Here is a 25,756-nt window from a genome sequence, read left to right as displayed (position 1 = left end):
CCATAGTGTTGTTCCCCATGATTAAAAAATGCACTGTTATATTTTTTACTGTATTGCACTTTTGGTTGGTTGTGATTTTGCATTTGTTATTTATTGTTGTTATTACAGTATTAATATATTTTATGGTAATATTTTTATTTATAAACATGTTCTGTGAAATTTCTTTGAGTTTTTACAACTTTGTATTAGAGCCTTTTGCCGTTAAGTAAATGAAAACATGTAAAAACATACTTATACAGTATTCATAATTAATAAAGGTTTTACCTATGTATTTAACTATGTATTTACTGTAGCAGAATATGAATCTATGTATTTATAAATAGATATTCCTATATATATATTTGGAAATATCTATACCTATATATAATCATCTACATATATCTAGGGATAAATACCTATTTGTGCAAAAAAAAACATCATATATGTAGATATATGTTGGGTTAGCGCTAATGAGAATATGTGATGGTGTTTGTGCAAGCGTGACTTCTATGGGGGAATACATGAACGTGCATGCGATATTCTAAGTTCTGATTTTTGCACTAGTCAGGTTATCGCTAGAGCAAAAACACTTTACTTTCAACTTGTAATACCAGCACAATCCGACTAGCGCAAAAAGCTTAATTCTAGCGGAGCTATCGCTATAACGGAAACGCAAATTACTGCTCCACATTTAATCTAGCCCTGTATCTTTTGTTTGAATGTATATAAAAATAGATCAACTATCTGTATTCATCCATCATTCTAGTGTGTTGTACTATTCAGAACCTCAGTTTAGTGCATAAACCCATTTCTCTTGCATGATATCACATAAATAGAAAATGTACTCAGGCAATTCATAAGTATTTAAGGATTTTCATTTTGCACTCTTATAGGCTTTAATGCAGGTTAAAGTGATAGAAGACCTTCCCCTTTGTATAAACAGATCTGTAATGTTACCGATATTTTAGATGAATTTTGATTATTCATTTGTAATGAAGATATGTTTTAACTTACTTTTTAATGTAGAGCTGAAATTCAAATACCCTGCACTCTGGCCACCAACTTCAAAGGTATTTTTTTTTGTTAGCTAACGGTTTGAACTGTTCTCCAATCGGTGCTCTAGCCATACGGCACTCACACAATTTCATTTTTGTAGCTAGAGCGCGAAAAGGAGAACAGTTCAAACCATTAACTCACAAAAAAAAATAGTTTTCAAGTGGGTGGCCAGTGTGCTGGATATTTGAATTCCAGTGCTACATTAAAAAGTAAGTTAAAGCACATCTTTGTTACAACTGATAAATTAAACTCCATATAAAACATTGCTAACATTTCAGATCTGTTAATACAAAGGGGAATAGTTTACCATCACTTTAAACCATCAAGCTCCTGATCACCTCCCTTACTCTCAAGCACAAACATGGCATAGGAAGAATACCTTCACAGCAGGTAGCAAAATAAGCAAGCAAGGGTTAAACTATTAACCCTGCAGCATCTGTATAGCATGACACAACAAAGCACTCTAGTTTATATAGGTGTTACACAGCCTGAAATTAGACAGTGATATTACCTCAATATGTTTAACCTGCTGACTACTGTGTTGGGGCTACTGAAATGGAAAACAATATATGCAGATATACTGAGGATTTGATTTTTTACGTTTCAGAAAAGTTTCACAAGTAGGTGGCATTTTATGAGATAGTCATTGTTTATCTTTGCTGCAGCAGTGATTATGGGCATTTGGTTAATAAATCCAGAAATGCCACAGTAAATCTTTCATTTATTTCTTTGTATGTTCTTAAGCCCCATGCTAAGCAAAGCCTCAGTATTTCTCCAACATAGGTGTGTCCGGTCCACGGCGTCATCCTTACTTGTGGGATATTCTCTTCCCCAACAGGAAATGGCAAAGAGCCCAGCAAAGCTGGTCACATGATCCCTCCTAGGCTCCGCCTACCCCAGTCATTCTCTTTGCCGTTGTACAGGCAACATCTCCACGGAGATGGCTTAGAGTTTTTTAGTGTTTAACAGAAGAGTTTCAGAATTATCTGCTCTGCAGTGTTCTCCTCCTTATCTGGTGTTCCATGCAGATAAGGTGGTTTTACGTACTAAACCTGGTTTTCTTCCAAAAGTTGTTTCTAACAAAAACATTAACCAGGAGATTATCGTACCTTCTCTGTGTCCGAAACCAGTTTCGAAGAAGGAACGTTTGTTGCACAATTTGGATGTTGTTCGCGCTCTAAAATTCTATTTAGATGCTACAAAGGATTTTAGACAAACATCTTCCTTGTTTGTTGTTTATTCCGGTAAAAGGAGAGGTCAAAAAGCAACTTCTACCTCTCTCTCTTTTTGGATTAAAAGCATCATCAGATTGGCTTACGAGACTGCCGGACGGCAGCCTCCCGAAAGAATCACAGCTCATTCCACTAGGGCTGTGGCTTCCACATGGGCCTTCAAGAACGAGGCTTCTGTTGATCAGATATGTAGGGCAGCGACTTGGTCTTCACTGCACACTTTTACCAAATTTTACAAGTTTGATACTTTTGCTTCTTCTGAGGCTATTTTTGGGAGAAAGGTTTTGCAAGCCGTGGTGCCTTCCATTTAGGTGACCTGATTTGCTCCCTCCCTTCATCCGTGTCCTAAAGCTTTGGTATTGGTTCCCACAAGTAAGGATGACGCCGTGGACCGGACACACCTATGTTGGAGAAAACAGAATTTATGTTTACCTGATAAATTACTTTCTCCAACGGTGTGTCCGGTCCACGGCCCGCCCTGGTTCTTTTAATCAGGTCTGATAATTTATTTTCTTTAACTACAGTCACCACGGTACCATATGGTTTCTCCTATGCAAATATTCCTCCTTAACGTCGGTCGAATGACTGGGGTAGGCGGAGCCTAGGAGGGATCATGTGACCAGCTTTGCTGGGCTCTTTGCCATTTCCTGTTGGGGAAGAGAATATCCCACAAGTAAGGATGACGCCGTGGACCGGACACACCGTTGGAGAAAGTAATTTATCAGGTAAACATAAATTCTGTTTTTAATGGGGAAAATTACACATGTTCCAAACTGTGTAACACTATTGAGAAGTCTGGCTTCATCAGTCCTTGTCTCCTACCCTCCCTGATATTATATTTCATATGGCTCCTCCTTACCTAACACCTGTCTGCACACTTAAACAAAAAAGAAGATCACAGATAAACCTGAAGCTTGCGGTAGTAATAAGCAGCTACTTGTAATGGCTGGTTAATCAGCGAGCTTCCGCAAATGGGCAAATTTGCCCGTTTGCGGAAGCGCGATAATTTAGTGCTCCACTTGTAGTCTAGCCCTAAGGCTGGGAGTTACATAAATGCTCAGCCTTTTTTCTTTACCCATATGGCTTCCACTGGTGAAATGGCCATGCAAACATAGGTAGCATTTGGCCCCCTGCACACATTGCCTACACACCTAGATTCATTACAATTGATAGAAATGCAAGTAACCTCTTCACATTTCTTAATTATGGGCTAGATTACAAGTGGAGCTATTACAAGTGGCTGGTTTTTGCTACCGCAACCTCGTGGTAGCAATTAGGGCTCCGGAAATTAACCAGAAATCTGACCTCTGGTAATTTTCTAAAAGTTCCCCAACTGCCCTCAAAATAGAGGGTGTTATAGTTTTTTATTTTAAAAAAAATGTAGCATTTTTTTCTAAAAAAATTAAAAAAGCTGCACTAGGCAGTTTGGGGGCTTTAAAATTGGTGGGAACTGTGTGTTTCCAGTAAATATATATATATATATGCTTATTTACATATATATTTATGTGTTAATATGGTATATACACATATTAACACATAAATATACAGTATATGTATAGAGGTATATACATATATATTTACTAACTGCTGCGCTACTTACCTCTTCGCTGCGCGAGGTTCTGATACCACCTGACAGCATCAGAACGAGGCTTCCATAGGAACCTATGGAAGTGTGCTCTCATTAGGACAATCCTTCCCAGCAATGCGAACGCGAGCTCACGTTCGCATTGCTATAAACTTGTAATACCAGCGCACATTATCATGCGCTGGTATTACAAAGGGGAGCACAAATATTGCTTTAGCTAAAGCGATATTTTGGGCTCCACTTGTAATCTGGTCCTATGTTGTGACAGTGTAAGCCACCTCTTGCTTTCTGCATGCATTCAATGATCAGTAGTGCAGGACACCAGCCATCAGCTGCTGTTTCATGTTTAGCTCAAGTACACATCTTGAGAATAGGTTATGCTGGATAATCAGTGTAGTATAGCTACTAAGGGATGCACAAAAATAATGCTGTGTATTGCATTTTTCCAAAGATAGGCCGAGGACAGAATTCTAAAAGCTATATGGGCTAAAAATGCAGAGTAAGGTGTATGTGTTTAGGGTATACACAGATTTCATTTTGATAAGCATTTTCTCTTAGCAGCAATAAGGTTTGATATCAAAGTATTAAAAGTAGTATTAAAAAGTAGTAGGTAAAAATCAGGATGCTACACAAGCTCATGTAAAAAAAAAAAAATTGTAGAAAGAGGGCTAGATTTAATAAAGCTTGTCTAAAAAATGAACTGCCTTGACAGATATGTGAGGCCCCTTGTGAGATCTGTGTAAAAAAAAAAACACAGAAAATCTAAAGCTCACTTGGGTCATTTACTATATGAGACAAGAATAAGCGTAGGCAATTGATTAGCGTATGAATGTGCGTTTCCTTCTTTTATAACCTTGTATTTTTCATTTTATCTCACCGAAGACTCTGTATGTAATTTATATCCTTTCAATCAATTTTTCTTCCAACTTAATTTGCAATAAAACATAGAGAACACATAGGGAATACAACTCTAATTTACAATGCACACTGTATTCAGTTTAACCTTATGCAAAGTTAAGTCCCTTTATACTGCAGATTTAAATTTTATTTGTGATTACAGTAGTAAACTTTATGCTTACACTCTATTGTTTTGTAGGTCTGATATTAACCCCCAATACTTTCACAGTTGGGAAGGTTAAGCGATTACCTTTCCAATGGGGGTTTTGGGGGTCTGTTGCTGCTTAGATGCCTGAGATACAGGCTTCTAAACAGCATGCCCCCTACTCCTATACTTAACATTCGCCTAGATTTAGAGTTTTGCGGACAAAGGGGTGCGTTAGCTACGCGTGTTTTTTTCCCCCTGCACCTTTTAAATAACGCTGGTATTGAGAGTTCTCTGAAGGGCTGCGTTAGGCTCCAAAATGGGAGCGTACATGCATATTTACCGCCACTTCAACTCTCAATACCAGCGTTGCTTACGGTAGCGGCTAGCTGGAAAAACGTGCTCGTGCACGATTCCCCCATAGGAAACAATGGGGCAGTTTGGGCTGAAAAAAAAACAAACACCTGCAAAAAAGCAGCGTTCAGCTCCTAACCCAGCCCCATTGTTTCCTATGGGGAAACAGTTTCTAAGTCTGCACCTAACACTCTAACATGTACCCCGAGTCTAAACACCCCTAACCTTACACTTATTAACCTCTAATCTGCTGCCCCCACTATCGCTGACCCCTGCATATTATTATTAACCCCTAATCTGCTGCTCCGGACACCGCTGCAACCTACATTATACCTATGTACCCCTAATCTGCTGCCCACAACATCACCGACCCCTATATTATATTTATTAACCCCTAATCTGCCGCCCCAACGTCGTAAACTAATTTAGTTTAGTTGATTTAATTGTAGGTAATTGTAGGTAGTTTAGTTAATTAATTTATTGATAGTGTAGTGTTAGGTTTAATTGTAACTTAGGTTAGGATTTATTTTACAGGTAATTTTGTAATTGTTTTAACTAGGTAGCTATTAAATAGTAAATAACTATTTAATAGCTATTGTACCTAGTTAAAATAAATACAAAGTTGCCTGTAAAATAAATATAAATACTAATATAGCTACAATGTAATTATTATTTATATTGTAGCTATATTAGGGTTTATTTTACAGGTAAGTATTTAGCTTTAAATAGGTTTATTTTTTTTAATAAGAAATAATTTATTTTGTTAGAATAAAATTATATTTAACTTAGGGGGGTGTTAGGGTTAGACTTAGGGGGGTGTTAGGGTTAGGGTTAGACTTAGCTTTAGGGGTTAATACATTTATTAGAGTAGCGGCGAGGTCCGGTCGGCAGATTAGGGGTTAATACTTGAAGTTAGGTGTCACAGATGTTAGGGAGGGCAGATTAGGGGTTAATACTATTTATTATAGGGTTTGCGAGGCGGGAGTGAGGCGGTTTAGGGGTTAATACATTTATTATAGTGGCGGCGAGGTCCGGTCGGCAGATTAGGGGTTAATAAGTGTAGGTAAGGTAGCGTCGACGTTGGGGGGGGCAGATTAGGGGTTAATAAATATTATGTAGGTGTCTGCGATGTTAGGGGCAGCAGATTAGGGGTACATAGGGATAATGTAGGTGGCGGCGGTGTGCGGTCGGCAGATTAGGGGTTAAAAAAATGTATTATAGTGGTGTCGATGTGGGGGGACCTCGGTTTAGGGGCACATAGGTAGTTTATGGGTGTTAGTGTACTTTATAGCACAGTAGTTAAGAGCTTTATAAACCGGCGTTAGCCCATAAAGCTCTTAACTCCTGACTTTTTTCTGCGGCTGGAGTCTTGTCGGTAGAGGGTCTACCACTCACTTCAGCCAAGACTCTAAATATCGGCGTTAGGAAGATCCCATTGAAAAGATAGGATACGCAATTGGCGTAAGGGGATCTGTGGTATGGTAAAGTCACGGCTGGAAAGTGAGCGTTAGACCCTTTCCTGACTGAGTCTAAATACCAGCAGGCGGTAAAAAGCAGCGTTAGGAGCCCTTAACGCTGGTTTTGACAGCTAACGCAGAACTCTAAATCTAGTCGATTGTTAAGTATAAATAAAGTTGCGCAGTGACGTTATCATGTTATTGCGCGTGACGTCACCACGCAAAACGGGAAGCCCCGGCGATGCCTGTCACTCTACAGGCACGATCACCGCGGTAGGAGCGGGTGGGAGCCCCCAGATCTCCCTCAAGGTGGGAGAATGCTAGTGACGGCTCTGAGCCGTCATTAGCACCAGAGTGGGAAACTCTGACGGCTCAGAGCCGTCGTTGGCACTCAAAGGGTTAAAGGGACTTTAAACCCAAATTTTTTCTTTAATGATTCAGATAAAGCATGCAATTTTAAGCAACTTTCTTATTTACTCCTATTATCAATTTTTCTTCGTTCTCTTGTTATCTATTTTTAAAAAGCAGGAATGTAAAGCTTAAGAACCGTCCCACTTTTGGTTCAGAACCTGGGTTATGCTTGCTTATTGGTTTGCTAAATGTAGCTACCAATAAGAAAGCACTATCCAGGGTGCTAAACAAAAAATGGGATGGCTCCTAAGCTTTAAATTCCTGCTTTTCTTTATAAATGGAGAGAGTCCACAGCTGCATTAATTACTTTTGGGAAATTCAGAACCTGACCACCAGGAGGAGGCAAAGACACCCCACCCAAAGGCTTAATTACTCCATCCAACTCCCCTCATCACCCAGTCATTCTTTGCCTTTCGTCCTCTACTCAGCCTTTCCTCCTTTTGAGGTTGATAAAATGAGCAGCGCCTTGAGTCCCTTAAGGGGGATTAGCTGCGCTTTCCAAGTACAGTCATCTTTTCTCTGTGTCTTTTCTTCTTTGTGGAAGAATACAGTAGTTTGTTCCCTTTCTTTAGTAAGGGGTGTGTTGTTTGGAGACCGACTGCTGGGCGATGGTGTCTCTTGAAAGCTGTTGACTCAGCCGAGTCTAGTTCCTGCAGTCTCTAGCAAGGCTGTGGACTATCTGCGGGTCAGTGTGCTTGGGCCTTTTACTTTTTTATATAAGTTGTTCTTTTTTTCAGACGAAGCAGGATTTTGTTAGGTAGGGGTTTTCAGGCCTGGTGCCCTCAGAATGGGCCGCCTCTTGTACCCTCCCGTTTTAGCATTCAGTGTCCTCTATAGCTTGGGTTTTGTTTTCCCAAAAGTAATGAATGCAGCTGTGGACTCTTTCCATTTATGAAGAAAAACATAAATTATGCTAACCTGATCATTTTCTTTTCTTCAGATAGAAAGAGTCCACAGCTCCCCGCCCGTGTTATTATGTGGGGCGGCCGTAATCTTTGTTCTTTTGGCACCTTTTCACCCTGATATTTCTTCTACTGTTTCTTGTTCCTCGGCATAATGACTGGGGGATGAGGGAAGTGGGACGAGTATTTGAGGCCTTTGACTGGGGTGTCTGCCTCCCCCTGGTAGCCAGGTTCTGAATTTCCTAAAAGTAATGAATGCAGCTGTGGACTCCATCTGAAGAAAATACAATTATCAGGTAAGCATAATTTATGTTTTTTAAATAAAGATAGCAAGAGAACGAAGACAAATTTATAGTAGGAGTAAATAAGAAAGTTGCTTAAAATTGCGTGCTCTATCTGAATCACAAAAGAAAAAAATTGGGTTTAGTGTCCCTTTAAGATAAGTTTAAATGAGCAGTAAATGTGATGTTGTTTTCAGCCAGTATACGCACTGAACTTTGTGGTGCTTTTCATTTGATCCCTGACCTTGCAAATCCACAGTTTATTAATTTATTTATGTTTAAATAGCATTCTTTTTTCAAAGTCGCTCCGTACTCGTCTGCCCAATTGTTTCTTTCTTTTTAGTTTTTTTCATATTAGTGTAACCGCCCAGCATGGCCTGTCAAAAGTACCACCTGCCCAATGACTAAAAGTACTTTGACACATTTTATAAGAAGGCTTGGGTGGTTGGGCAACTAGGTGCTTTAAAAAAAATTGCTACAGATGCATAAGCAAACGGCTGCTTTAAGTGTCAGAATCGATTGAAAAGTACTTCAAAGGTCAGTAAGTAGAATGGCTGAAAATAATCAGGTTTTCTGTTCCTTTAATTGTCATGACAACTGAAACTCCTTAAAGGGATGTTAAACAGTAAATACATGCTAGACATAATGGTCTATTCAAAGCAACGATTTTCTTTAGAATAATATGTAGATGTATTTTTACAATTATATTAGGTGTTTAAATATTGAAAATATATATGTAAAGGTTTAGTTTCTATAATATACTTTATTTTCTATAAAGTAATGAGCGACGCCATGTTTGAACTAGTTTTCTGTTGATCTCTTCTTGAGCAAACAAGGCTGTGTGAAAGTTTTGTTCCACACAGCCTTGTTTGGACAGACACTTTTGCCTGTTTTTTATCTGTCACTAGTTGTCATCAGCAGGAAAGATAGATAAGGGGATAACTTAAAGGGACAGTCTACACCTTAGTCATCTTAAAGTCTTACCTTAGATTAAGCTGCAAATAGCCTCCTGCACCCCTTTCTATATCATGCAGCAGAAACGGTAAAACAGTTATTTTGTAATAAAAATTGTTTATGGCCAGTTTGAAATGGCTGCCAAGCTCCACCCACTGATGACATCACGATCTGGGCTGCATCTATTCACTCTGCTGAATAGCATTGACAGTCTGTTGAATCCAACGAGTGAGCCTTTTGTGATTCGAAGCAAAATGCAGCCCAGATTGTAATGTTATCAGTGGGTGGAGCTTGTCAGCCATTTCAAACTGGCCAGAAACAATATTAATTTCAAGATATCTGTTTTACCGTCCCTGCTGCATGATATAGAAAGGGGTGCTGGAGGCTATTTGCAGCTTAATCTAAGATAAGACTTTAAGATGACTAATGTGCAGACTGTCCCTTTAAGTTCAAATATGGCAAAGATATTTTGCATCACATAGAGACTCAGTGGAATTTAGAAAACCAACAATTATCATAGTTAAATTACAGGAAAAGGGAACAAAATAATAATGAAAGTATACTGCAAAAATGTTTACCTACAAATAAACATTTTATATTACAATCTCATACTGTTTAATATCCCTTTAACACATTGACTGCAAGAGAAGGCTATCTTTGTTTCTCTTTACACAGATAATAAGTCCTATACTATATAAACAAGGCAAGTGATATTATAGTGATATGTTTGTTTTGGCTTTATAAGTTTATTCAATTTTAGATCAATATATCTCAAATGTGAAGTTGTATTAAACAGTAAGGCACATTCCCAGTCAGATAAGCTACATTTTTTCTAATTTTGCCTCCTTGATGTATTCTTAGACACTCAGAAATCTTGCAATATTTATTAGCTAGAGATGCTAAGGCAGATGCTCATTGCATGAAACAGGAGGCATATGGGGTTCACATGTTTAGGAGCGAGGAACTTGGCAGCACTGGTTGTATCAAATAAAATTTTAATTTTCTACAGGGAAATCCATTCGCCATTTGTGGATTATTATTTATTTTTTTTACTTAAAAAGAATGCCCCAGTTACGCAGTTTAAAGGGGAAAAAAGTGTGCTACTTCTATCAGAGCTCTGTGAATGTATCATTATAATTAAAAATATCTGCACCCTTGAGCTAAGGTTTTTTTTCTCATTATTTCTGTGGATTTTAAAGATATTTTGCATCACAAATGTCTTTATTAGCGCTTTAATCTCCATTTTTAAAAGTATGGATGAAAGATAAAGTTATCTGTTAATAGAATACATTGATAACACTATTTGAATAGTATTATTTGAAATATTAATACTATTGAGATTTTGTGAAAAGGGTAATTGATATGATTTAAGTTGAATCAGTTAATACACGGCAGTTGCCAGATTGTCACGAGGAGGAGCATTTTAAGCAGTTTTAATGAAAGATAAGTCAATACAAGTTTATTTTTTATCATTATGAATCTGCGCTTTAAGCCAGATGCATAGAGATAATCACTATAATGCAACTAATTGCTAAAGCCCTCTGTACAGGAGAAACAACAAACAACTTCAACATCATTTGTTCCATTATCCTTTCTTTATATGTCTTGATCTTCCTCAGCTGCTAAGTACCTTTCACACAGAACTTATCAACTATTCAACAGAAACACATGACCTGTCCAATAATCTCACTTTCATTACTTGATTTTAAGGGGCCAATTTACCAAGCCCCGAATCTGTCCATCTTGCCCTGTTTCCGTGCGAGCCTTCTTAGGACTGCTGCTCATTAACTGTATCCGCCGCCTCTGAGCGGTGTACAGCAATCAACCCGATCCTATACAATCGGGTTGATTGAGACCCCCTGCTAGTGGCCGCAAATTTGCAGGGGGCGGCATTGCACTAACAGATAACCAGAACTGCTTGTGCAATGCTGAATGCAATGTCTGGCGGACATGATACGCTGTAGTGTATCATGTCCGCCAGGCAATAATAAATCGCCCCCTAAACCTTCTCTTTCAAACTCATTAACCGCACATGCTGGTTTTCTTTCCATAAATATCTTCTTTCAACTCTTATAACTTCTTCTTATCTCTGCCCATCTTTTCTATTATATTCCTTTCAGTGTTTTCATGTTTCCTACGACTGCATATTTGTGAGTAGCAAATTGTAGCAGTTAGGTACCAAATTGCAAAAGACTTGCAAAATTGTTTTAGAAACATTTTTAAAAAAATGAAATTACTTGAAAACCCTGGTGAGTATGTTTATATTATATCCCTTAGTTGTGGCAAATTAGGCCTAGCTGTAAATGAGTTTGTGTATTGTTATAAGCAACCATTGTGTAATATGTAGCTTGTTCAGGCAATTGGCAGAATTTTGCAATTTTTTACATTATATAATATATTGTAGCATTTTATTTTCATTAATTAATCTATTAATTAATATATGGGGAATTACATTTTGAGTTTATCGTACCAATGATAATCTCTCAGCTGTGAAAGAATGCGATTGGCTAAACCTGACATAAAGGGACAGTGTGCACCTTGGACTAGATTACATGAGGAGTGCAACCGATAGTGCAGGGTGCATTTACCAGGGAATCTAAACATGACCACCATTTTCTTTCTGGTGAGAGTACACAAGCCATAACCTTTGGGATTAAACTCAAGTCCACTAGGAGGCAGGCAAAACACCCAACACACCATGAGCTTTTAATCCCTCCCACTTCCCTGCCCATCTTAGCTTTATTTTGCCTCCACAGGAGTAAGGTAAAACTTGAGGTGCTCAAGATTTCACGTTGAGAGTGTTGCTCAGATTGTCGTGAAGCCCACTTTATCACTCACAGAACTGGTAATAGGGCAGAGGGATGGAATGGAGTACTATAGGCAGTCGAGAAGTAATTCTTCTGAGGGACTAGCCTGCCACAGGTGATGCTGGGATTTTATCCTGTAGCATCCTCCTGTTGGTTTTCTTCAAGGTGTCTCCTATTGCAGATCCTTGGTTAGTTTGAGTATCAATTGCATAGTAGACTAAGGCGTACATCTTAGCCAGGGGACTATTTATGTATCAGCACACAGACACAATACTAGCATCAGATTAATTGGAGCAGTATGCATGGAGACAAGGGTTGCTTAGCTTACTGATTCTTTACACATTTATTATAGTGGTGTGTAATTAATTCCTCAGTTTTGTTTTATAGAGTCACAGTGCCTGCTGCGCTTGTGAGTCAGAGTACAGAGTACTGAGTAAGGCAGGGAGAGTCCACGACTTCATTCCTTACTGTTGGAAAATACAGCACCTGGCCACCAGGAGGAGGCAAAGACACCCCAGCCAAAGACTTAAATATCCCTCCCACTTCTCCTATCCCCCAGTCATTCTTTGCCTTTCGTCACTATAGGAGGGTATTTATATATACACTTTCTATTCAGGGTCACAGCGTGGCTCCTTTATACCTCGATAGGATCAAGGGTTAATATCTCCTTCAAGGAGATTATTTGAACAGCGAGGGGTTATTTATAACTGCTTTAATGTTTTTTGGGCTCATAGACTGTGTGCTTTCGGCTTGGAACAAACAGGTTTCACTTTCGTTATTGAGTGTTTCACAGCTCATAATAGCTTAGCGCCTTTTTCATAGCAGGGGAAGTCCTGTCCTACACCCCACGTGACTGGGTGCGGTCTTTTCATTTCCTATGATCTTGCTGCGGACATCACTCCTAAGGAGAGCGTTTTCACTGTTAACTGTCTGGGTCTAGGAGGTGGTGAGTCATTGGGATTATAAAGGTGCCGTTTTTTTAATAAAAGCATTTATTTTTTGTCTGTCCTTCTGTGAATATATCTTAGCTATGGAGGACTCTGATACTACATTAGAAGGTTCCGCTCCTTCTGTGGTTTGCCCGGCTGCTCAATTTTGTTCCATTGGCCTAAGCACTGTTCTAAAGTCTAAGAAGGGAGACAAGTCTGCTAATTCTCATAGCGCTATGAGCCCGTCTACCTCTCAGGAATCTGGGTCTCAAGAGATTACTACCCTTCCTACACTACCCACTCCACCTGCAGTTCCCCGCGTCTCAACTTATCCTCCATCTGGAGGGGGCTTTTTGCCGGCGGACTTTACCGCGCAGTTACAATCGGCGGTGTCTGCAGCCCTGAGTGCCTTAAATGTAAGAGAAAGGTTAAACATAGTTCTCCTGACCTAGAGTCATCTAAATATTTGTCGGATTTACCTACTATGTCCCAGCTATCCGAGGATGAGTTAACCTCTGTAGCTTCAGAGGGTGAACTTTCTGAGTCGGAGACTTTAGTTTCTAAACCTCCTTCAGCGGAGGAACCCTCCTTTAGATTTAAAATTGAGCATTTGCGTTTTTTATTAAAGGAGGTTCTGTCTACGCTAGAGGTTCCAGAGGCTATACTCCCTGAGGAACCTAAGATCCCGAAATTAGACAGGGTTTATGAAGACAGGTAGATCCCTCTGACTTTTCCTGTGCTAGTTAAGATGGCAAAAATTATTAGTAACAAATGGGAAAGAATAGGGACTTCTTTTTCCCCTTTGTCTACTTTTAAAAAATTATTCCCAGTCCCTGACTCTCAATTAGATTTGTGGGGCTCCATCCCTAAGGTGGATGGCGCTATTTCTATGGTGGCTAAGTGTACCACTATCCCCCTGGAGGATAGTTCTTCTTTTAGAGAGCCTATGGATAAGAAAATGGAAACCTTTCTGAAGAAGATGTTTCAACATACAGGGTTTTTATTTCAAATGGCGGCAGCTGTAGCCACGGTTGCTGGAGCAACTACCTACTGGTGCGACACTCTGTCGGAGCTCATTGAGGTGGAAACTCCCCTCGAGGATATTCAGGAGAGAATTAAGGCACTGAGAATTGCTAACCCCTTAATCTGTGACGCGAATATGCAGATTATTCGCCTAAATGCAAAGGTTTCTGGCTTTGTGGTCCTAGCCCGCCGGGCCCTTTGGTTGAAGTCTTGGTCTGCAAATATGACTTCTAAATCCAGACTCCTTTCTCTTCCTTTAAAGGGGAAGATTTTATTTGGTCCAGGGCTAGACTCCATTATTTCTATGGTTACCGGAGGGAAAGGTTCCTTCCTAAGAAAAATAGCCCTAAGGGAGAGCAATTGTCTAATTTTCGTTCCTTTCGTTCTGACAAATCACAACAGCAATCCTTATCCAGGTTCGAGCAGCCCAAGAGTACTTGGAAGCCAGCTCAGTCCTGGAATAAGTCCAAACAGACTAAGAAACCCGTCGATAACAGATCGGCATGAAGGGGCGGCCCCGATCCCGGATCGGATCGAGTAGGGGGCAGACTGTCTCTTTTTTAAGATGCTTGGTTCCAGGATCCTTGGGTCCTGGAGGTTGTATCTCAAGGATACAGGATAGGATTCAAGTCTCATCCACCCACGGGCAGATTCCTTCTCTCCAGTCTGTCTATAAGACCAGAAAAAAATAGCAAAAAGAAAAAAGATACGCTGTCTCCAAGAAAGTGAAATGCTGGAATTAAAGTATTCAAGGAAGTCCAAAACATTAAATACTTGTATAAAGTTTAAGGGGTCACAGTCAGGAACGCAAGGCCAGTCCGTGAGGAAGTACAGAAGTGCGTCCAGGCACCCCACCAGACCAGTGGAGGGTAAGAGATAACAGCCCACAAGCACTACCATAGTATCTTGTTGATGTCTACTTATTGAGACCTAGGCTGAAGTGGAGCGTATTAGACACTATCAAGGAGAGAGACGTTGTGTGCCGTAAGATTTGGACATTATTACTACATTGACTACTTGCCCATTACACTAGTTTTTTGGGGGGGACAAAAATACCTCTATTAGAGTTTTCTTAACATATACTTACTGAAACTTAGAGGTCTTTGCTTACAACTGAACACCCAAGTTTGTTTTGCTTTAATATTAGACCAGAAAAGAGGGCTGCCTTCTTAGGTTGCATATAGGATCTTTTCTCTCTAGGAGTAATTGTCCCGGTACCTACAGCGGAAAGAGGTTTGGGGTGTTATTCAAACCTTTTCGTGGTTCCAAAGAAGGAGGGAACTTTTCGTCCAATTCTGGTTGTTTCGGAGTGTTCCCTCTTTTAAGATGGAGACAATACGGTCAACCCTTCCTCTGGTTAAGGAAGGTTAGTTTATGACCACCATAGACCTGAAGGATGCATACCTTCACGTTCTGATACACAGGGGACATTTTCAGTTCCTGAGGTTTGCCTTTCAGGACCAGCAGTTCCAGTTCATAGCTCTTCTGTTCGGCCTAGCTACAAGGATATTTACAAAGGTTCTGGGGGCTCTTCTAGCCATTGCCAGAACACAAGGTATTGCAGTAGCGCCTTACCTGGACTATATCTTGGTGCAGACACCATCTTTTCTTCTAGCGGAAGAACATTCAAAGTCCCTTCTCAATCTTCTTCGATCACATGGATGGAAGATAAACTTGGAAAAGAGTTCTCTTACTTCAAGTACAAGGGTGAATTTCCTGGGGACAATAATAGACTCCATATCCATGAGAATATTCCTCACAGATGACGTTGCAAGCTAACTACTGCATGTCTTACCCTCCAGGCCTCCTTGAGACCCTCAGTGGCTCAGTGTATGGAGGTGATCGCACTTGTGGTGTCCTGTATGGTCATCATTCCTTATGCCAGATTCCATCTCAGACCCTTACAACTATGCATGCTGAGACAATGGAAAGGCGACCATTTAGATCTGTCTCAACAGATCGTGCTGGATAACCTGTCGAGAGACTCGCTCTCTTGGTGGCTCTGTCCAGATCATCTGTCCCAATCACGTGCTTCTTGAAACCGTCCTGGGAGATTGTGACTATGGACGCAAGCCTTTCCGGCTGGGGAGCTATTTGGGGTGCCAAGAAGGCACAAGGACTGTGGACTCAGGAGGAGTCCTCCCTTTCGATCAATATATTGGAACTCTTCAATGCCTTGAAGGCTTGCCTACATCCACCATCAGGGGGGAACGAGAAGTTCCTTGGTTATGAGAGAAGTATCTCAGATACTAGAGTGGGCGGAGGCTCACAGATGTACGCTGTCAGCGATCCGCATTCCGGGTGTGGACAACTGGGAAGCGGACTTCCTCAGCAGGCAATCCTTTCACCAGGGGAATGTTCTCTCCACCCGAGGTGTTTGCAGAGATATGCAGCGAGTGGGGAATGCCTGAGATAGATCTCATGGCATCCCGCCTCAATACCAAGCTACCCAGGTACGGGTCGAGGTCGAGGGATCCTCAGGCGGAATTGATAGATGCCCGATCAGTACCATGGAGGTTCAGACTTGTATATCTTTTTCCTCCATTACCGCTTCTCCCTCGTGTAATGGCTTGCATCAAGCAGAAGCGAGCATCAGTGATTCTGATTGCTCCATCGTGGCCGCGAAAAACGTGGTTTGCGGATCTGATGGGGATGTCCTCATCTCCTCAGTGGAGGTTACCTTGTCGCAGAGATCTGCTGATACAGGGTCCCTTAATTAATCAAAATCTAGATTCTCTGAGGCTGACTGCTTGGAGATTAAACGCTTAGTCTTAGCCAAGAGAGGGTTCTCTGAGAGTGTTATCGACACTCTGGTTCAAGCTCATAAGCCAATTACTCGTCGTATCTACCATAAAGTATGGAGGACTTACTTGTACTGGTGTGAAGAGCGTGGCTTTTCCTAGCATAAGGTCAAGGTTGCCAGAATTTTATCTTTTCTCCAGAATGGACTGGAGAAGGGTCTATCTGCTAGTTCCCTGAAGGGACAGATATCGGCCCTGTCGGTGTTACTGCACAAGAGATTGGTTGAGCTTCCGGATGTGTAGTCCATTGTTAAGGCTCTTGTCATCTATACGGGGAAGCGTAAGGGGCAGAAGGCTACTACGACTTCCCTATCTTTCTGGTTGAGGAGTATCATTCGCTTAGCTTATGAGACAGCGGGGCAATAGCCTCCTGAGAGGATAACGGCTCATTCCACTAGAGCAGTGGCTTCCTCCTGGGCTTTTAAGAACGAAGCCTCTATGGATCATATTTGTAAGGCGGCTACCTGGTCCTCCTTACACACTATTTCTAAATTTTAGAAGTTTGATGTGTTTGCTTCGGCTGAAGCAGCTTTCGGAAGAAAAGTTTTGCAGGTTGTTGTGCCCTCAGAATAGGGTCCACCTCTTTTTTGTTTCCTCCCGTTATTCATTCAGTGTCCTCTGGAGCTTGGGTATAGTTTTCCTAACAGTAAGGAATAAAGTCGTGGACTCTCCCTGCCTTATGGAAGGAAAACATAATTTATGCTTACCAGATAAACTCTTTTCCTTACTGGAAGGGAGAGTCCACAACCCCGCCCGTAAAAAATGTTTTGATGGGAGGCTCCCTTTTTATATTATTTCTTCTGGCACCTATATACCCTGATGTTTCTCCTACCTTTCCTTGTTCCCTCGGCAGAATGACTGGGGCATAGGGGAAGTGGGAGGGATATTTAAGTCTTTGGCTGTGGTGTCTTTGCCTCCTCCTGGTGGCTAGGTGTTGTATTTCCCAACAGTAAGTAATGAAGTTGTGGATTCTCCCTGCCAGGAAGGAAAGGAATTTACCTGGTAAACATAAATTATGTTTTTGCCTGGTTTTAAGAAATATCTCAGTTCAACTATAGCTGAGGTGTTGGCAGCCATGATGCCTTCATTTTGAAGCTTAGATCACTGAAGAGCCTCTTTTTTTTTCTCATACATCTCATCAGCCTCTAGAAGTTTTTCAGGATTCTGAATCCGATAATTCTGATCTTTCTTCTGAAGGGGAACTGTTTCCTCAAAATCAAGATTTTGAACAGGACTTAGAGTCTACTTAATTTATCTTCAAGATAAAGGATCTATATACTGTATTATATGAGGTATTGCACACCTTGGGGGTCCAGGAACCTGTTTCTACAAAGGGCCAGTCTGTTAAACAACTGGATTTATTGTTTAAACCTTCATCCAAACCCCTAGAGGTTTTTCCGGTTCCGGTTCCTGAGGCTAAGTAAGCCCGCATTCCTTTTGTACCTTCTCCAGAGTTAAAAAACATGTTCCCGGGGGCGTGTCCGAACAGCGATCTCGTATGGTCGCATTTTTCCTGAGCTCCATCTGAACACTCCTAATCCGCCGATTACAAGAGGGATTTAACAGAGCAAAAACATAAATTTTAATCTATAAGACTTCACTGCCCAGCGGAGTCTTACATACCGAAGGATTGCACTGTATAAGTGAAGTCGGAGCCCGGCATCGGATAAGAAGGCCTAGAGCGGCGGCTCACACATAGGCAGCGTCACCCCCCTCGAGCAATCGAGGGTTCCCGCCATTGCCAGAATTGCTCAGATTCTCTGCATATAACTTTACAGCAAGAGGGGATATTGGCAGCGGAGCTACGATTAATTAAGGAGAAACAACTAGAATCCGTGTAATCTCTGCACCTAAAATGGCTACCGCAACGCAACCAGACCTAAAAGACAGCATGGAGTGCATCATGTCCAGATTTGAAAAACTATGTCAGCGACTTATAGACAGTGCTCCATATGACTTCCTGATCAACCGGATCGGCACTGCAGACACAGTGATAAAGTCCACAGAGGAGATGGGCATAGACATAAACACGCAGAAATCAGAACCTCTTTATTATGTGATCAACCCTGAGATGTTACTCGTTTCAAAACAAGGCGACTCAACAAAGGAAGCCTCTTATAGTGATTTAACAGCTGTTCCAGACAAAGGGCATCCTGTAAATACCACGACCAACAAGATATATGCCGATACACAAAGAGAATTTTTAAAGATGGGAAAATATTTAGCAGCACGCATGGCGGGACTGGAGGCGGGGGTGTACTCCCGGACTGCCAAGAATAAACAACATGAAGGTTCCCTGCTTTGCAACAATGAGCTGGACACTTTATTCACTAACAAAACCTATCACCTTGAGGCTCTTCCCTTGGGAAAGAATGACAAGTGGTTCACGAGCTCGGTAGAAGGGACTATAGCAGACTTAGACGTCATATCATTCTTGCTAAAAGCCTGCTATATTAACTCTTTTCACAGAGACGCTTACAGCACGAGTAAGAGTCAGCACTTCCTGAGGGCTAAATCCTGGGGTTGACAATGTTTTCACGAAATGCTTCCCCTACCACTAATTAAAAGAAACAGGCTATGTTAATGTGGGAAGGGTACTGTTGGCAATTATTGTCGGTGTCTTGTTAAATGTATTATAGTTAACATTATATCTTCTGTTCTGGTTAAAAACATGGGAGTAAAGCAATAAGTGGGATAATGACCTTTAGGCTTCATTGATACTCGCTGCATCTACTTACTAGGCTATACATGATATAGATGCGACACTTCCCAACATACAGTTTTGAATTACATGTGTCTACCCAGTAATGTGGTAGCCTCCTCTCTTGTGGCCAGCGGCCGGGGCTACGGGGAAGGAGGAAAAGTCTTGTTTCTAACTGTGCTATAGGAACATTAATTAATAGAGTTTAACCACATACAAACTGCTACATGGGGACTGTAAAAATGTACCAACCTAAGCTCTGAAGAATATGAAGATTAATTGTTATGTCTGTATCGTTTAGAATTTATCTGTTCAGCAATGCATTAGGGGCTGGCAATTAATTCTACTCCCATATAAGATTTATAATTCCCATACTCCAACACCATTAAGATTTTATATTTGCTCTGCTGCCTTTAAGTCTTAAAACCTCTACTAACCAGGTTTATAGGTCCCCACCCCACCTTGTGTTCTGTATAAGAGCAGAGATCAATACACTATATATCCCACGTCACATTCCCAAATTTGGCTTTGGTCTTTCCATTCCCTATTCCCTCTTTGTTTTCTTTATCAATATCAAAGATCCAAAAGTGGTCTTAACCTTTATGTAAAGGGACTAAAAAGAGGATTTAAGTTAATGCATCTTATTAACATTCCTAATACAATGTCTGTTGTATGAGTAAGATTTATCTCCTGTATGACTATGTGAGACTTGTATTTTGTATAATTCCTCAATAAAAAAATAAATAAAAAAAAAAAAAAAAAAAAAAAAAAAAAAAACATGTTCCCAGTGCCTTCTGATAAAGTTGAAGTCTTGGCAAGCGATTCCTAAGGTAGATGGAGCAATTTTCGACTCTTGTGAAAGGAACAACAATTTCTTTAGAGGATAGCTCTTCTTTTAATGATCCAATGGACAGAAAGATAGAAGCTTATCATAGAAAAGCTTTTCTACAGGCCATTTTTTTGTTCAAGCCAGCAGTTAGAAAAGCATGTGTAGCTTGTGCTATTAAACTACGATGTGATGCCTTAACTGATATGGTTTCAGAGGCGATCTTCCATGAGGAGAACCAGGATCCCTTTAAGATGGTTAAGGTAGCCAATTCCTTCATATGCAAATCTATTGTAGATATTATTTGTAATAATGCTAAGAATTCAGCTGTGGCTGTGTTAGCTAGAAGAGCTTTGTGGTTAAAATCCCAGTCAGCAGATATGGTCTCTGAAAGTAGACTGTTGTCTATTTCTTTCAAATGTAACATTCTGTTTGGCCAAGGTTTGGACGCTATCATCTTCATTGTTACTGATGGTAAGGGTGCTTTCTTACGACAGGATAAGCAATGTCAGTTTAGGAGCCAAAAGTTGTCTTCTATTTCAAACCAGATGTCGGACTCCTCAAGCCTTTTTGGAAACCTAAAATTCTTGGAACAAGTCCAAGCAATGAAGGTGTGGCCCCCGAACCAAATTTAAGTCTGATTTGGGGCAGATAAAACCTGTTTCAGAAGGCCTAGTTCGCATCTGTTCAGGACCCTTGGGTTCTAAATATAGTGTCTCAGGGGTTCAGAATAGGTTTTTGCTCAAGGACCCCTCGGTTAAGCATTATTTTTTTTAGCACGCTCTATACTTTAAATGGATAGTGCAGGGTGCACTTATATCACTCATATTATTACATATTATTACTGTTGTCTATTTCTTTCAAATGTAACATTCTGTTTGGCCAAGGTTTGGACGCTATCATCTTCACTGTTACTGATGGTAAGGGTGCTTTCTTACGACAGTATAAGCAATGTCAGTTTAGGAGCCAAAAGTTGTCTTCTATTTCAAACCAGAAGTCGGACTCCTCAAGCCTTCTTGGAAACCTAAAATTCTTGGAACAAGTCCAAACAATGAAGGTGTGGCCCCCGAACCAAATTTAAGTCTGATTTGAGGCAGATAAAACCTGTTTCAGAAGGCCTAGTTTGCATCTGTTCAGGACCCTTGGGTTCTAAATATAGTGTCTCAGGGGTTCAGAATAGGTTTTTGCTCAAGGACCCCTCGGGTAAGCATTTCTTCTTTTTTTTTAGCACGCTCTATACTTTAAATGGATAGTGCAGGGTGCGCTTATATCACTCATATTATTGTGGGGAGTTAAGTGTTGCTCAAGCACAACACAAAATAGCACTAGAAAATATAGCACTTTTGGAGACCTGAATAAAAGTGTTAATGCTTGAATATATGCATAAACAAATATTTCTACATATTAAATGTAAAATAAAGGTGTATTATTGGATTAAATTATTTAACAGTGATTAAAAGTGATGGTAAATCCTAGTGTTTGCCAGCACTAAAATCTAAAGCGACCTTCATTCATCAGTTTTAAAAATGCTGTGTAAAAGTTACCTTTATTTCACCACACGTTCAGCGATAACTTTACCGCCTCTGGCCTCCCATGCCACAGATCAGTTTTCTCAATCAGGTGACGTTTTTACCTCTTAGCCAATAGCAGTGCTAGCCATATGGCACTGTGCATTCAAGCTATAGCTGACAGGGACATTTTCAGCACGCCCCAATAGAAGTCTGTTATGTGAGGGATTTTAGCGCACCTCTGCTATCTTTCACTCAACTCTAACATATTATTTTCAACTTGTAATATGAGCACAAAATAAAAGCACTATGGATTTAACTTAAATGTTAGCTCACAATAGCACTAATATTTTTTGCTCCACTTGTAATCTAGCTTACTTAATTTACTGTCTTGCTGTAAATTAACATACTATATTATGTAATGCATTACCCCCTTGTTTGCTGCAGTTCTTGTTCTATAGCCAAACTCCACCCACCTTTTGCTTTATTTGGAGTAGCCAATCTGTACTTGTTATGGGAGGCTAGCCACTGTATTTTTGTTATGAAATCTCCATTTTTTGCAGTTCCTTATCAGTTTACCCTGAGGCCAATTAGGGATATGTGGCAGTGTTAGGCTTGTCAAGCCTACCATGTGCACTTCCACTTCTCAGCATTGCAAACCAACACATTTTCATACTTAAATTACAGAGAAAAGAAGTAAAATAAATAATTAAAGTATATATATATATTTATTTTTTATTTATTACACATAATTAAAAAAAAATATATTACAATCGCAGTGTTTGCTGTCCCTTTATTCAAGATCAGGAAGGACGCCTTCTTGATTGCTTATGTTATAATATTGTATTATTTATGTTACCAGGTGCCTTGTATTCAGAAAGAATGTACTATATCTCCTCTTGCTAAGTTATTTTCTGATTTGTTAATTTTCTTTTTTTTTTCTAGCCGGTGTCAGCTGTCCTCGATCTGTTCCTCCAGCATACCCGCCCCCTCAAGAACCTGGGCCAATACAAGGACAGTATATGGTAACTGATGGTATATCCCAGCCACAGGTTTTTGAGTTCACTGAACCCAGGAGAAGTCAGTCTCCGTTCTGGCAAAATTTCAGCAGGTTGACGCCTTTCAAAAAATAATACAGAGATATAAATATATAAATATATATATTGGGAAAAGGAGTAATTAAAAAAAAAAAAAGAAAATTATATTTATAGATGGACCTTTTTACGGAGAAGCACTGTTGCAACTAAACTATGAAAGGACCAAAAAAAAATTCAAGACAGGAAAATTATCACAAAAAAAAACATTTTTTGTTTTAAATCTTTTTTTTTTTTTTTTTTTTTTTTTTTTCTGTCGTCAAACATCAGGACGTTCTCTGCTTTGAAAATCTCCATGAGACTTGCTCACTTTCTGTCTCACTGGTAATACCATTTTATGACCACTTGGACTACCCTTGCTGTTCGTTGCAAGTAACGTACAATAAATTCCATACTTTTTTTTCATCTATATATTGCACATTTTGATTCACAAAACAGGTCCTTTAAAGCATAAAGGGAAAAAAACAGACAAAATGGAAATCATTCTGACAAAAAAAAAGAAAGGACATGACCTGCTTGTCATTTGATGTTTTTCCAGCCCAACATTCCATTTTAAAGCCTGCAGATCCAGTAGGATTTTCAATTCACCTTCCCCTTGGCACTCAAGGGGTTAACAGCACACATCTCATTCGTCATATCAAAAGAGTGAAACTGCTACTTTTTTTTTTGTTTTTGGAAAGTGGTCAGTCCATGGTGCTGCTGCCGCAGGAAAAAAATAAAATAATAAGATCGTAATTGTTGGAGTGTGACAATGTTGGTTTTTAAGTCTACGTCAACAAGATAGATATGCCAAGTGGGTATTGAGCAGAGAGACTACATATTAAGCTGCCAGTGTATTTTATTTAACTGCTCTATTCTTGTAATAGTTTGTGTTGGTTCTGAAAACGCAAACACTCAGGCTTTTTTTTGAACACTAGCACTGTCTGTTGATTGATCCTACAACTGTATTGAGCTTTGCTGGTTGAGCTGAGAGCTTGATAATTTACAATGAATCTGCTCGGTACTGTACATTGTTGCTATTGCTTTATCATATTCCAGACTACTTGGGGGGGTTAATCATATAGGAATTGTGAGATTTATATTCTGTATTTCTTTTCTCTTCATATCCTTCCAAAGATTTTTTTTTTCTAGTGATATAATTTTACATTCGATTCTCTGTGATTTGCTGGTCAACAGTTATTCAATGTTTTTTTTTTTTTTTAACATACTTCTGAAAGACTAGTGAATCATATGTTATGTTTAGGAATCCCTTTTCACTACAGTTTTATTGCTGGTGCTGTGATGATCAAAGCTGTGTTTTACTTTAATTAAGTTTTGCCAAGCTAACAGATTTTTTTTTTTTTAATATTATTGTGAGAATAATGTCCATAGTAACAAACCGATTTGGCATAATAGAGAATACTAAAACTGAAAGAGCAACAGAAAACCACATCCAGTCATGGTTTGGTTCTCAGGTGCTGCTTTGGAATATAAATATTTCTCACTTTTTACACATGTTCTGACACTCCTTACCCTTGATTACAATCATACATTTTTTATTTAGAGTATCCTCATACATGCCAATATCATAGAGAAAAACAAAAATATTATATTTAATTACTGATTGTCTTAATGACCACTTTTGAACTCATGTACTTATGTCTACTCTTAAGCGTCTACGTTTTTCTTTGTGTCACCTGAAGCTTGATTCTCAAAAACTCGCTGGCATAGAGAGAAATAATCAGCTTAGTTTACTGAGCATTATATTGTAAAGTAAGTGTCTCTCTGTCACTTAAAGAATATTAGTCAACTACCCTTAATTATATGCTCAATTCCCAAGATAAAAATGGCCTTTAAAACAACCCCTGAGGAACCTAACCAGACCAGAGAGCTTTAGGGAATCATGCCCTTGCTCCTGGCCCTATTTTATTTTCTCTGTACAGATAATTCCCTTTAATTCAAGTTTCTTTGTTTTTTTCATGGGTTTCCCTTCAATGTTTTCACTGTTAGCACTTTCTCTTATTTTTCAGGGGTTTTTTTGTTTTTTTTTATCAGCTTTTCTTTTAGGGCTCAATTTATCAAACACAGGCAGACAGGGGTGTACATATTCGCCCCTGTCCGCCCGGCTTCTTCTCTGGCATTTACCATTGCACACGAGTTCTCCTGTTCGCTCGCGTGCAACCCTGTTCCTTGCCCGCACACAGCCAATCATGCATGGGCAGGAGCTGTCAATCTCCCCATTTGGAAGAGACCAGGGAGATTGAAATAACAGGGCAGGCAAGCAGCGGTCTGATGATGTGCATATTGATAAATCCTGACTGCAGGTTTGCTTGTGTGGGGAGAGAAGGGCTTAATAAATTGAGCCCTTAAAGGGACACTAAAACCATTTTTTTTTTCTTTCATGATTCAGATAGAGCATGCGATTTTAAGCAACTTTCTAATTTACTCCTATTATCATTTTTTTTTCTTCATTCTCTTGCTATCTTTATTTAAAAAGCAGGAATGTGATGCATAGCAGCCTGCGCATTTTTGGTTGAGAACCTGGGTTATGCTTGCTTATTGGTGGGTAAATGTAAGCCTCCAAATAGGCAAGCGCTATCCATGGTGCTGAACCTAAAATGGGCTGGCTGCTAAGATTTACATTCCTGCTTTTAAAATAAAAATAGCAAGAGAATGAAGAAAAATTGATAATAGGAGTAAATTAAAAAGTTGCTTAAAATGTAATGCTCTATCTGAATCATGAAAGAAAAGATTTAGGTTCAGTGTCCCTTTAATGTCTTTCCTTCTACTTAGTTTTTCTATTATTCTTCCCTTTTTCTGTCTATTTCATCTTTT

General features: G+C 39.7%; 1 protein-coding gene across 1 annotated transcript in view; it reads left to right on the top strand.

The window, feature by feature from the left end:
* The window catches only part of ARHGEF9 (Cdc42 guanine nucleotide exchange factor 9), a 916,750-nt gene extending 893,073 nt beyond the window's left edge, over window positions 1-23,677 (top strand). Inside the window, exon 14 of the mRNA XM_053699217.1 lies at window positions 22,794-23,677. Within this exon, the coding sequence (XP_053555192.1) occupies window positions 22,794-22,981 (188 nt within the window). The 3' untranslated portion in view covers window positions 22,982-23,677. The remainder of the gene's footprint in view (window positions 1-22,793) is intronic.
* Window positions 23,678-25,756: the final 2,079 nt, after the last annotated feature.

Source organism: Bombina bombina, chromosome 1 (genome assembly GCF_027579735.1).
Source record: "Bombina bombina isolate aBomBom1 chromosome 1, aBomBom1.pri, whole genome shotgun sequence".
Classification (NCBI taxonomy): domain Eukaryota; kingdom Metazoa; phylum Chordata; class Amphibia; order Anura; family Bombinatoridae; genus Bombina; species Bombina bombina.
This window is presented reverse-complemented; position numbering and strand designations above follow the sequence as displayed.